Source organism: Salmo salar, chromosome 16, assembly GCF_965601325.2.
Source record: "Salmo salar chromosome 16, fSalSal1, whole genome shotgun sequence".
NCBI classification, from domain to species: domain Eukaryota; kingdom Metazoa; phylum Chordata; class Actinopteri; order Salmoniformes; family Salmonidae; genus Salmo; species Salmo salar.
The window spans coordinates 9,839,645-9,853,510 of record NC_138306.1 but is presented as its reverse complement, the minus strand read 5'-3'; the positions used below and the strand labels follow the sequence as shown (position 1 = coordinate 9,853,510).

General features: G+C 42.2%; 1 protein-coding gene across 1 annotated transcript in view; it reads right to left on the bottom strand.

The window, feature by feature from the left end:
• Positions 1-2,439: 2,439 nt before the first annotated feature.
• LOC106573117 (testin) overlaps positions 2,440-13,866 on the bottom strand; it is a 48,248-nt gene continuing 36,821 nt past the window's right edge. Inside the window, exons 6-7 of the mRNA XM_014147825.3 lie at positions 13,354-13,512; positions 2,440-3,072 (exon numbers count right to left, since the gene is read on the bottom strand). Of these exons, the coding sequence (XP_014003300.3) occupies positions 2,881-3,072; positions 13,354-13,512 (351 nt within the window). The 3' untranslated portion in view covers positions 2,440-2,880. The remainder of the gene's footprint in view (positions 3,073-13,353; positions 13,513-13,866) is intronic.

Sequence of the window (13,866 nt, the reverse complement as noted above, 5' to 3'; positions counted from 1 at the left end):
TTTTTTCCCCCAGGAGAGGAGGGTCCGGTTCTGTGGCAGAGCTGCTGTTCCACCCATGTGAAATACAGTAGTCGTCACATTAGCCTGCTAGCGACACTGGGTGTGCTAGCTATGTTGGCAACTGAATCACACACAGATGCACACACAAATGCGCTCACAAGTACACAGGTTACGTTCTAAATGGTATGTCGTTAACATCTGTGGGAGTGTTGACTTACAGTGGGGGAAAAAAGTATTTGATCCCCTGCTGATTTTGTACGTTTGCCACTGATAAAGAAAGGATCAGTCTATAATTTTAATGGTAGGTTTATTTGAACAGTGAGAGACAGAATAACAACAAAAAAATCCAGAAAAACGCATGTCAAAAATGTTATAAATTGATTTATATTTTAATGAGGGAAATAAGTATTTGACCGCCTCTCAATCAGAAAGATTTCTGGCTCCCAGGTGTCTTTTATACAGGTAACGAGCTGAGGTTAGGAGCACACTCTTAAAGGGAGTGCTCCTAACCACAGCTTGTTACCTGTAAAAAAGACACCTGTCCACAGAAGCAATCAATCAATCAAATTCCAAACTCTCCACCATGGCCAAGACCAAAGAGCTCTCCAAGGATGTCAGGGACAAGATTGTAGACCTACACAAGGCTGGAATGGGCTACAAGACCATCGCCAAGCAGCTTGGTGAGAAGGTGACAACATTTGGTGCGATTATTCGCAAATGGAAGAAACACAAAAGAACTGTCAATGTCCCTCGGCCTGTGGCTCCATGCAAGATCTCACCTCGTGGGGTTGCAATGATCATGAGAACGGTGAGGAATCAGCCCAGAACTACACGGGAGGATCTTGTCAATGATCTCAAGGCAGCTGGGACCATAGTCACTAAGAAAACAATTGGTAACACACTACGCCGTGAATGACTGAAATCCTGCAGCGCCCGCAAGGTCCCCCTGCTCAAGAATACATATACATGCCCGTCTGAAGTTTGCCAGTGAACATCTGAATGATTCAGAGGACAACTGGTGAAAGTGTTGTGGTCAGATGAGACCAAAATGGAGCTCTTTGGCATCAACTCAACTCGCCGTGTTTGGAGGAGGAGGAATGCTGCCTATGACCCCAAGAACACCATCTCCACCGTCAAACATGGAGGTGGAAACATTATGCTTTGGGGGTGTTTTTCTGCTAAGGGGACAGGACAACTTCACCGCATCAAAGGGACGATGGACGGGGCCATGTACCATCAAATCTTGGGTCAGAACATCCTTCCCTCAGCCAGGGCATTGAAAATGGGTCGTGGATGGGTATTCCAGCATGACAATGACCCAAAACACACGGCCAAGGCAACAAAGGAGTGGCTCAAGAAGAAGCACATTAAGGTCCTGGAGTGGCCTAGCCAGTCTCCAGACCTTAATCCCATAGAAAATCTGTGGAGGGAGCTGAAGGTTCGAGTTGCCAAACGTCAGCCTCGAAACCTTAATGACTTGGAGAAGATCTGCAAAGAGTGGGACAAAATCCCTCCTGAGATGTGTGCAAACCTGGTGGCCAACTACAAGACACGTCTGACCTCTGTGATTGCCAACAAGGGTTTTGCCACCAAGTACTAAGTCATGTTTTGCAGAGGGGTCAAATACTTATTTCCCTCATTAAAATGAAAATCATTTTATAACATTTATGACATGTGTTTTTCTGGAATTTTTTGTTGTTGTTATTCTGTCTCTCACTGTTCAAATAAACCTACCATTAAAATTATAGACTGATCATTTCTTTGTAAGTGGGCAAACGTACAAAATCAGCAGGGGATCAAATACTTTTTTCCCCCCACTGTATGTCCTGTATGCCAGTACGAACCAAACAGGACTAATCATGGCAAAAATCTTTATTAGTTTGTAAGAGCGTGAGGAGAAAATATCATTAAGTGCTTTTCATTGAGCAAGAAACAAAGGAAAGCAAATGGCAAATTATTGTGAAGACAATATAATAATATCAAAAAGACAGCAGGAAAGAAAGGAGGACGCAGGTAATTAGACACCACAGTAGAAAGAACTGTACTTTCTCATTTCTTATCATTTCGTTGGTCCTCAAGAGTCGTCATCATTTGAAGATGTTCTGTAGATCACCTATATATGACATCACCTGCCTTCACATTTCAGTGATGTTTTCCATAATAGTGTCACTTGTGAAAACCTGCGTTCCCCTGGGTTCTCCAGGACCGTGTAGGAGAGAATCAGTCAGCCACTTGGCATAGTCAGATACTGATCCGCCTGTAACAACAATGAAGAGCTGCTTCTAGCGGAACAGAAACACTGCACATAAAGCATCATTTCTTGTAAGGTTATTGCTTTTATACTGCTGCTTAGAGTTGGATATCTGTCATCAGTAGTACATTCTAGAGAGAAAGCAACAGGCCGAATGATATGAGAACAACCCAAGGTAGTTATTTTGGTAGTAGACAGAGTAGTGAATCCAAAGCTGATTTACACTTGGATGAATAAGTGACTGTAAAAATAAAAGTGTGCTGAAACAAGACTTCAACAAAATGTATCTCAATAAAACTAGAGTAGTTTCATTGAGATACAGTAGGACAAAACAGTGCATGTCAAGTGAGAAACAGACAATATTGAGGTTATTCCCAACTGTTATTCAGATGATTGGTTGCAGTCTTGAGTGGAAATAAGCAGAGTGAAAACTAAAATTAGCTGAGTTCAGGACTGGGGTTGGTTGTCACCAGGAGCAGAGTTGATTGTGATCTGGGCAAGAATTAGTTGCAGACTGAACCACGTTGTTTGAGGTCAAGGGAAATGACCATTGTTCGCATTCTAGACCAAACTTGAATCATTTTGTCATCAGGTTGAGCTGCGGTGCGCTGCTCTGGGCCATAGTCTTCTTAGGTCATGGTCTTCTTCTTGCACTCGACAGAGCAGAAGAGCATGCCCTGTATGGCCATAAAGCGCTCTCCAATGAGACACTTAGCACAGCAGGAGCACTGGAAGCACTGGGGCTCAGCGTGCCAGTAGAACTCCCCGTAGGAGACACGCTGGGCCTCAGGCTCCACTGTGTTCTGACAGGCTGTACATACCTGTAGAGTGAGGAGAAAGGGGGGGGGGGGGATGTGTGTTTAATCACACACACATATTCAATGTAGACAAAAGTATGTAGCAGAGAGTTGTATCTCGAATACAATATACTTTGTACACATTTAATACAGGGTATCATATCACACACACACACACACGCAGGTACACATGCATGCACGCGCTCAATAGCCACTGCACTGCACAATGCCCTATCCCACCTGGAGAAGAGAAATGCCTATTTGAGAATGCTGTTCGTCGACTACAGCTCGACTTTCAACACCATAGTGCGCCCAAGCTTATTACTAAGTTCAAGGCCCTGGATTTGAACCCCTCTCTGTGCAACTGGGTCCTAGACTTCCTGACGGGTTGCCCTCAGGGGGTGAGGGTAGGCAACAACACCTACGCCACGCTGATCCTCAACACAGGGGCCCACAGAGGTGTGTGCATAGCCCCTTCCTGTACTCCCTGTTCGCCCATGACTGTGGCTACGCACCAACTCCATCATCAAGTTTGCCTGATCACCAACAACGATGAGACAGCCAACAGATAGGAGTGGTGCCGGGGAAATAACCTCTCCCTCAATGTCAACAAAACAAAGGAGCTGAATGGGACAACAGGAGACAGCATAGAGAGCACAAGCCCATCCACATCGATGGTGCCGCAGTGGAGGGGGTCAAACTCTTCAAGTTCCTTGGTGTTCACATCACCAAGGACCTGAAATAGTCCCACCACACAGACACCCAAGGTGAAGAAGGGACAACAGCGCCTCTTCAACCTCAGGAGGCTGAAGAAATTCAGCATGGCCCCCCAAGACCTTCACAAACTTTTACAGATGCACCATTGAGAGCATTCTGCCGGGCTGCATCCCCGCCTGGTAAGGCAACTGTACCACCCGCAACTGCATGGCTCTCCAGAGTGTGGTGCGGTCAGCCCAACGCATCACCGGGGGCACACTAAATAGAAGTGATCAAAGACCACCGAGGCATGGCCTGTTCCCCCTGCTACCATCTAGCAGACGGAGATAGTACAGGTGTAACAAAGCCGAGACAGAGAGACTGAAAAACAGCTTCTATTTCCAGGCTATCAGACTGTTGATCAGCCATCACGAGCTGGCCAACAGCTGGTACTCTGCCCAGCACCTTAGACACTGTCCCTAGCCAGCTACCGCCAGGCAGCTTAGAGACTGCTGCCCCATGTATATAGAGACATTGAATACTGGTCACTTTAACAGTTTACAGACTATTTACCCACTTTATATGCATATACTGTATTCTAGTCATGGCTCATCCTATACAGTATAACTACTGCTGTACACCTTTTCTATTCATATACTGTCCATGCTGTCTATACACGCCATATACAGTTGAAGTCAGAAGTTTACATACACCTTAGCCAAATACATTTAAACTCAGTTTTTCACAATTCCTGGCATTTAATCCTAGTAAACATTCCACGTTTTATGTCAGTTAGGATCACCACTTTGTTTTAAGAATGTGAAATGTCAGAATAATAGTAGAGTGATTTATTTCAGCTTTTATTTCTTTCATCACACTCCCAGTGGGTCAATAAGTATTTGGTAGCAATGCCTTTAAATTGTTTAACTTGGGTTAAATGTTTCAGGTAGCCTTCCACAAGCTTCCCACAATAAGTTGGGTGAATTTTGGCCCATTCCTCCTGACAGAGCTTGTGTAACTGAGTCAGGTTTGTAGGCCTCCTTGCTCACACACACTTTTTCAGTTCTGCCCACACATTTTCTATAGAATTGAGGTCAGGGCTTTGTGTTGGCCACTCCAATACCTCAACTTTGTCGTCCGTAAGCAATTTTGCCACAACTTTGGAAGTATGCTTGGGGTCATTGTCCATTTGGAAGACCCATTTTCAACCAAGCTTTAACTTCCTGACTGATGCTTGAGATGTTGCTTCAATATATCCAGATAATTTCCCCTCCTTATGATGCCATCTATTTTGTGAAGTGTACCAGGCCCTCCTGCAGCAAAGAACCCCCACAACATGATGCTGCCACCCCCGTGCTTCACGGTTGGGATGGTGTTTTTCAGCTTGCAAGCCTCCCCCTTTTTCCTCCACACATAACAATGGTCTTTATGGCCATTATGGCCATTTTTGTTTCATCAGACCAGAGGACATTTCTCCAAAAACTACGATCTTTGTCCCCATGTGCAGTTGCAAACCGTAGTCTGGCTATTTTAATGGTGGTTTTGGAGCAGTGGCTTCTTTCTTGCTGAGCGGCCTTTCAGGTTATGTCAATATAGGACTCGTTTTTACTGAATATATAGATACATTTGTACCTGTTTCCTCCAGCATCTTCACAAGGTCCTTTGCTGTTGTTCTGGGATTGATTTGCACTTTTCGCACCGAAGTACGTTCATCTCTAGGAGACAGAACTCGTCTCCTTCCTGAGTGGTATGACGGCTGCGTGGTCCCATAGTGTTCATACTTGCATACTATTGTTTGTACAGATGAAAGTGGTACCTTCAGGCATTTGGAAATTGCTGCCAAAGATCAACCAGACTTGTGGAGGTGTACAATTTTTTTTCTGAGGTCTTGGCTGATTTTCTTTTGATTTTCTCATGATGTCAAGCAAAGAGGCATTGAGTTTGAAAGTAGGCCTTGAAATATATCCACAGGTACACCTCCAATTGACTCAAATTATGTAAATTAGCCTAACAGAAGCTTCTAAAGCCATGACATCATTTTCTGGAATTTTCCAAGCGGTTTAAAGACAGAGTCAACCTAGTGTATGTAAACTTCTGACCCACTGGAATTATGATACAGTGAATTACAAGTGAAATAATCTGTCTGTAAACAATTGTTGGAAAAATTACTTGTGTCATGCACAAAGTAGATGTCCTAACTAACTTGCAAAAACTATAGTTGGTTAACGCGTTATTCAAATACCTTAGAAATGCTATTACTTCAATTTCTCAAACATGACTATTTTACATCATTTTAAAGACAAGACTCTCGTTAATCTAACCACACTGTCCGATTTCAAAAAGGCTTTACAACGAAAGCAAAACATTAGATTATGTCAGCAGAGTACCCAGCCATAAATAATCAGACACCTATTTTTCAAGCAAGCATATAATGTCACATAAACCCAAACCACAGCTAAATGCAGCACTAACCTTTGATGATCTTCATCAGATGACAATTTTAGGACATTATGTTATACAATACATGCATGTCTGTTCAATCAAGTTCATATTTATATCAAAAACCAGCTTTTTACATTAGCAGGTGACTAGCATGTGACTAGCATTCCCACCGAACACTTCCGGTGAATTTACTAAATTACTCACGATAAACGTTCACAAAAAACATAATTATTTTAAGAATTATAGATACAGAACTCCTATATGCACTCGCTATGTCCGATTTTAAAATAGTTTTCGGTGAAAGCACATTTTGCAATATTCTAAGTAGATAGCCCGGCATCACAGGGCTAGCTATTTAGACACCCAGCAAGTTTAGCACTCACCAAAGTCAGATTTACTATAAGAAAAATGTTATTACCTTTGCCGTTCTTCGTCAGAATGCACTCCCAGGACTTCTACTTCAATAACAAATGTTGGTTTGGTCCCAAATAATCCATTGTTATATCCAAATAGCGGCGTTTTGTTCGTGCGTTCAAGACACTATCCGAAAGGGTAAATAAGGGTGACGAGCACGACGCATTTCGTGACCAAAAAATTCTAAATATTCCATTACCGTACTTCGAAGCATGTCAACCGCTGTTTAAAATCAATTTTTATGCCATTTTTCTTGTAAAAAAGAGATAATATTCCGACCGGGAAATCGTTTTTTAATACAAAGAGAGCGAAAGTAAAAGCATGGGATCCCCTCATGCACGAGCCTCAGTCTGATGGCCCTCTGATAGACCACTTGCCAAACGCGCTAATGTGTTTCAGCCTGGGGCTGGAATTACATCATTCAGCTTTTTCCCGGGTTCTGAGAGCCTATGGGAGCCGTAGGAAGTGTCACGTTACAGCAAAGATCCTAAATGTTCAATAAACAGAGGCAAGAAGCCCAAGGAATGGTCAGAGAGGGTACTTCCTGTTTGGAATCTTCTCAGGTTTTTGCCTGCCATATGAGTTCTGTTATACTCACAGACACCATTCACAGACACCATTCAAACAGTTTTAGAAACTTTAGGGTGTTTTCTATCCAAAGCTAATAATTATATGCATATTCTAGTTTCTGGGCAGGAGTAGTAACCAGATTAAATCGGGTATGTTTTTTATCCAGCCGTGCAAATACTGCCCCCTATCCCCAACAGGTTAACAAGAAGTTTTAGAGGGGTTTGTAAAAGGAGTTTTAATGACTCCAACCTAAGTGTATGTAAACATCCGACTTCAACTGTATATCCGCCTGTAACACACACACACACACACACACACACACACACACACACACACACACACACACACACACACACACACACACACACACACACACACACACACACACCCTATATAAACTCAGCAAAAAATGAAACGTCCCTTTTTCAGGACCCTGTCTTTCAAAGATAATTCGTAGAAATCCAAATAACTTCACAGATCTTCATTGTTGGGGATAGGGGGCAGTATTTGCACGGCCGGATAAAAAACGTACCCGATTTAATCTGGTTACTACTCCTGCCCAGTAACTAGAATATGCATATAATTAGTATATTTGGATAGAAAACACTCTGAAGTTTCTAAAACTGTTTGAATGGTGTCTCTAAGTATAACAGAACTCATATGGCAGGCAAAAACCTGAGAAAAAAATACAAGCAGGAAATGAAAGTTTTGTGGCTGTACTATTTTCAAGTCATTGGCAATAAAACACAGTGACAAAGGATTCATTTTGCACTTCCTATGGCTTCCACTAGATGTCAACGATCTTTATAAAGTTGTTTGAAGCGTCTATGATGAACAGAGACCGAATGAGAAGGAAGGGAAGCTGACATCCCTGGGATGTCGTCACTTCATTATTGCGTGCACATGCGCGTTCATGTGCGGCGAGACCTTTTTCAAAACGTGTTTCAAGACACAGGAGAGTTCGGGATGAAATATTACTGATGTTTCACGTTAAAAATGGACCAAAAGATTGATGCTAAACAACGTTTGAGATGTTTGAACGAACGTAAATAGATTTTTTTGACTTTTCCAGTTGACTTTTTCCCTCCCGCGCCCTACATTTTGAGTAGCCTACCGAACGCGCTAACAACACGGAACAGCATGGAGTTATTTGGACATAAATTATGAACTTCATCGAAAAAAACAACATTTGTTGTGGACCTGAGATTCCTGGAAGTGCCTTCTGATGAAGATTATTAAAGGTAAGGGAATATTGCTAATGTTATTTATGATTTTAGATGATTCGAACATGGCAGCTATCTGTGTAGCCTAGTGTATTTTTCTGACCAGAGTACTCAGATTATTGCAAAGTATGCTTTCCCAGTAAAGTTATTTTGAAATCTGTTCAGGAGAATGTAACCGTTATTCTTTGAATAACAGTTTAATCTTACATCTAGACGTTCCGCTAGGGGAACACCTGCTCCAATATCCAATGATGGGCGTGGCGCGAAATACAAAGTCCTCGAAAATCCGAAAACTTCAATTTTTCAAACATATGACTATTTTACACCATTTTAAAGACTAGACTCGCCTTTATCTAACCACACTGTCCGATTTCAAAAAGGCTTTACAGCGAAAGCAAAACATTACATTATGTCAGCAGAGTACCCAGCCAGAAATAATCAGACACCCATTTTTCAAGTTATAATGTCACAAAAAACAAAACCACAGCTAAATGCAGCACTAACCTTTGATGATCTTCAACAGATGACACTCCTAGGACATTATGTTATACAATACATGCATGTTTTGTTCAATCAAGTTCATATTTATATCAAAAACCAGCTTTTTACATTAGCATGTGACGTTCAGAACTAGCATTCCCACCGAACACTTCCGGTGAATTTACTAAATTACTCACGATAAACGTTCACAAAAAACACAATTATTTTAAGAATTATAGATACAGAACTCCTTTATGCAATCGCGGTGTCCGATTTTAAAATAGCTTTTCGGTGAAAGCACATTTTGCAATATTCTGAGTAGATAGCCCGGCCATCATGGCTAGCTATTTTGACACCCACCAAGTTTGGTACACACCAAACTCAGATTTACTATAAGAAAAATTGGATTACCTTTGCTGTTCTTCGTCAGAATGCATTCCCAGGACTTCTACTTCAATAACAAATGTTGGTTTGGTTCCAAATAATCCATAGTTATATCCAAATAGCGGCGTTTTGTTGTGCGTTCAAGACACTATCCGAAGGGTAACGATATTCCATTACCGTACTTCGAAGCATGTCAACCGCTGTTTAAAATCAATTTTTATGCGATTATTTCTTGTAAAAAAGCGATAATATTCCGACCGGGAGTCGTTGTTTTCGATCAAAGACTAAAAATGAAAACATGGAGTCTTCTGGTGCACGCGCCCACAGTCTCATTGTTCTCACATCGACCACTATCCAAATGCGCTACTGTTTTTCAGCCATGCCCTGCAAAGTCATCATTCAACGTTCTGGCGCCTTCTGAGAGCCTATGGGAGCGTTACAAAATGTCACGTTATGCCAGAGATCCCCTGTTTTGGATAGAGATGATCAAGAAGGCCAATAAATGGTCAGAGAGGGCGCTTCCTGTTTGGAATCTTCTCAGGTTTTGGCCTGCCAAATGAGTTCTGTTATACTCACAGACACCATTCAAACAGTTTTAGAAACTTTGGAGTGTTTTCTATCCAAAGCTAATAATTATATGCATATTCTAGTTTCTGGGCAGGAGTAATAATCAGATTAAATCGGGTACGTTTTTTATCCGGCCGTGAAAATACTGCCCCCTATCCATAACAAGTTAACCACGTTTTATAATTAGTATTTTTGTAAATTCACTGGCAGTTTTGGGGGAGACACATTTTCTCAACGACACGCGCCGATGTAAAATGATGTTTTTGGATATAAATATGACCTTGATAGAACAAAAATGCATGTATTGTCTAACATAATGTCCTAGGAGTGTCATCTGATGAAGATTGTCAAAGGTTAGTGCATCATCTTAGCTGGTTTTCTGCTTTTAGTGACGCCTGTCCTTGAATTGAAAATGGATGTGTGTACTTTTTTGGCTATGTACTGTCCTAACATAATCTAACTTTATGCTTTCGCCGAAAAGCCTCTTTGAAAATCAGACAATGTGGTTCGATTAAGGAGATGTTTATGTTTTAAATGGTGTAAAATAGTTGATTGTTTGAGAAATTGAAATTATTAGATTTTTGATGTTTTGAATTTCCTGCCATGCTAGCAATCCCGTCACAGGGATTAGGTTACCCTCGATCCCCAAGAGGTTAAACACTGTTTCCCATGCTTGTCCAATGAACCATAAACAATTAATGAACATGCACATGTGGAACGGTCGTTAATACATTAACAGCTGACAGACGGTAGGCAATTAAGGTCACAGTTATGAAAACTTAGGACACTTAAGAGGCCTTTCTACTGACTCTGAAAAACACCAAAAGAAAGATGCCCAGGGTCCCTGCTCATCTGCGTGAACGTGCCTTAGGCATGCTGCAAGGAGGCATGAGGACTGCAGATGTGGCCAGGGCAATAAATTGCAATGTCCGAACTGTGAGACGCCTTAGACAGCGCTACAGGGAGACAGGACTGACAGCTTATCGTCCTCGCAGTGGCAGACCACGTGTAACAACACCTGCACAGGATCGGTACATCCAAACATCACACCTGCGGGACAGGCACAGGATGGCAACAACAACTGCCAGAGTTACACCAGGAATGCACAATCCCACCATCAGTGCTCAGACTGTCCGCAATATGCTGAGACAGGCTGGACAGGGTTTGTAGGCCTGTTGTAAGGCAGGTCCTCACCAGACATCACCGGTAACAACGTCACCTATGGGCACAAACCCACTGTCGCTGGACCAGACAAGACTGGCAAGAAGTGTTATTCACTGACGATACGCGGTTTTGTCTCACCAGGGGTGATGGTAGGATTCGCGTTTATCGTCGAAGGAATGAGCGTTACACCGAGGCCTGTACTCTGGAGCGGGATCGATTTGGAGGTGTAGGGTCCGTCATGGTCTGGGGCGGTGTGTCACAGCATCTTCAGGCTGAGCTTGTTGTCATTGCAGGCAATCTCAACGCTGTGCATTACAGGGAAGACATCCTCCTCCCTTCCTGCAGGCTCATCCTGACGTGACCCTCCAGCATGACAATGCCACCAGCCATACTGCTCGTTCTGTGAGTGATTTCCTGCAAGACAGGAATGTCAGTGTTCTGCCATGGCCAGCGAAGAGCCCGGATCTCAATCCCATTAAGCACGTCTGGGACCTGTTGGATTGGAGGGTGAGGGCTAGGGCCATTCCCCCCAGAAATGTCCGGGAACTTGCAGGTGCCTTGGTAGAAGAAGAGTGGGGTAACATCTCACAGCAAGAACTGACAAATCTGGTGCAGTCCATAAGGAGGAGATGCACTGCAGTACTTAATGCAGCTGGTGGCCACACCAGATACTGACTGTTACTTTTGATTTTGACTCCCCCTTTGTTCAGGGGCACATTATTCCATTTCTGTTAGTCACATGTCTGTGGAACTTGTTCAGTTTATGTCTGTTGTTGAATCTTGCTATGTTCATACAAATATTTACACATGTTAAGTTTGCTGAAAACAAACGCAGTTGACTGTGAGAGGACGTTTCTTTTTTTGCTGAGATTATATACACACACACACACACACACACACACACACACACACACACACACACACACACACACAGTACCAGTCAACATTTTCATTTGACACCTGCTCATTCAAGTTTCTTTTCTTTTTTTTCTTCCTATTTTCTACATTCTACAATAATAGTGAAGACATCAAAACTATGAAATTACACATATTTTGGTTCCAACCGCCGTGTCTCTGTGAGACACAGAGTAGGTGAACGGATGATCTCTGCATGTGTGGTTCTCACCAAGCATGGAAGATAAGGTGTGATGGTGCTTTGCTGGTGACACTGTCAGTGATTTATTTAGAATTCAAGGCACACTTAACCAGCATGGCTACCACAGCATTCTGCAGCGATACGCCATCCCATCTGGTTTGCACTTAGTGGGACTATCATTTGTTTTTCAACAGGACAATGACCCAACACACCTCCAGGCTGTGTAAGGGCCATTTGACCAAGAAGGGGAGTGATGGAGTGCTACATCAGATGACCTGGCCTCCACAATCACCCGAACTCAACCCAATTGAGATGGATTGGGATGACTTGGACCGCAGAGTGAAGGAGAAGCAGCCAACAAGTGCTCAGCATATGTGGGAACTCCTTCGAGACTGTTGGAAAAGCATTCCTCATAAAGCTGGTTGAGAGAATGCCAAGAGTGTGCAAAGCTGTCATCAAGGCAAAGGGTGGCTACTTTGAAGAATCTCAAATATAAAATATATTTTGATTTGATTAACACTTTTTTGGCTACTACATTATTCCATATGTGTTATATCATAGTTTTGATGTCTTCACTATTATTCTACAATGTAGAAAATAGTAAAAGTAAAGAAACCTACTCATTCCTGGATTTGTGTCGAAACTTTTGAATGGTTATATATATATATACACACATATATATACATATACATACATACATACATACATACATATATATATATACATATATATACACACACACACACACACACACACACACACACACACACACACACACACACACACACACACACACACACACACACACACACACACACACACACACACACACACCCTGAGTATACCAAACATTAGGAACACCTTCCAGATATCCCAGGCTTATCTCAAGGCTTAAAAATCCTTCTTTAACCTATCCCCTCCCATTCATCTACATTGATTGAAATGTATTTAACCATTTACATCAATAAGGGATCATAGCTTTCACCCGGATTCACCTGGTTAGTCTATGTCATGGAAAGAGTATGCTATGTCTTAATGTTTTGTATACTCTGTGAATATATTTATACTCTGGATTCTGACATTGCTCGTTCTGATATTTTTTTTACTCTTTGGATTATGTGTGTTTTGTTATTGTATTGCTAGATATTACTACACTGTTGGAGCTAGAAACATAAGGTCTTCGCTGCATCTGCGATAATGTATGCAAATCTGTGTGCACGACCAATAAACTTTCATTTGATTTGACACACACTCTCCCTCTGTCCTTACTACTGCGTGGCTCTTCATGTAGCAGGGCTTGCAGACAGGCTTGTTGTTCTCCATAACATAGGTCTCTCCAGCCAGAACACAGTCACAGTCGAAGCAGCAGAAGTGTTTCAGGTGCCAGTTCTGGTCCTCGGCCTGTGTGTACTCATTACTGAAGATCAGCTGTAGAGACACACACATCACGATACAGTTAATCCAACACATTGAAGAGCAATAAAGAAAACCAGAGAAATAGAGTAGGGGAGAGCAAAGCAGGTTGAGCCATTTCTTTACATTCAGCATCACTCCGTGAAGGGAAATATAGTATTCTTTCAAACAAAGATATCTACATATATTTCAGGATGTTGTGTATCCCTGGAAATAAATCAGAATTCATGTAAACATTTAAAGTTTTGAAAACATAGCTTTTCCAAAAAATGGGGTAGGGGTTAGGTTGAGCCGCAGGACAGGGTAAGTTAAGCCGCCCACACATTTCTGTACTGAATTAAATATTACCACTACCTTTTTAAAACCATG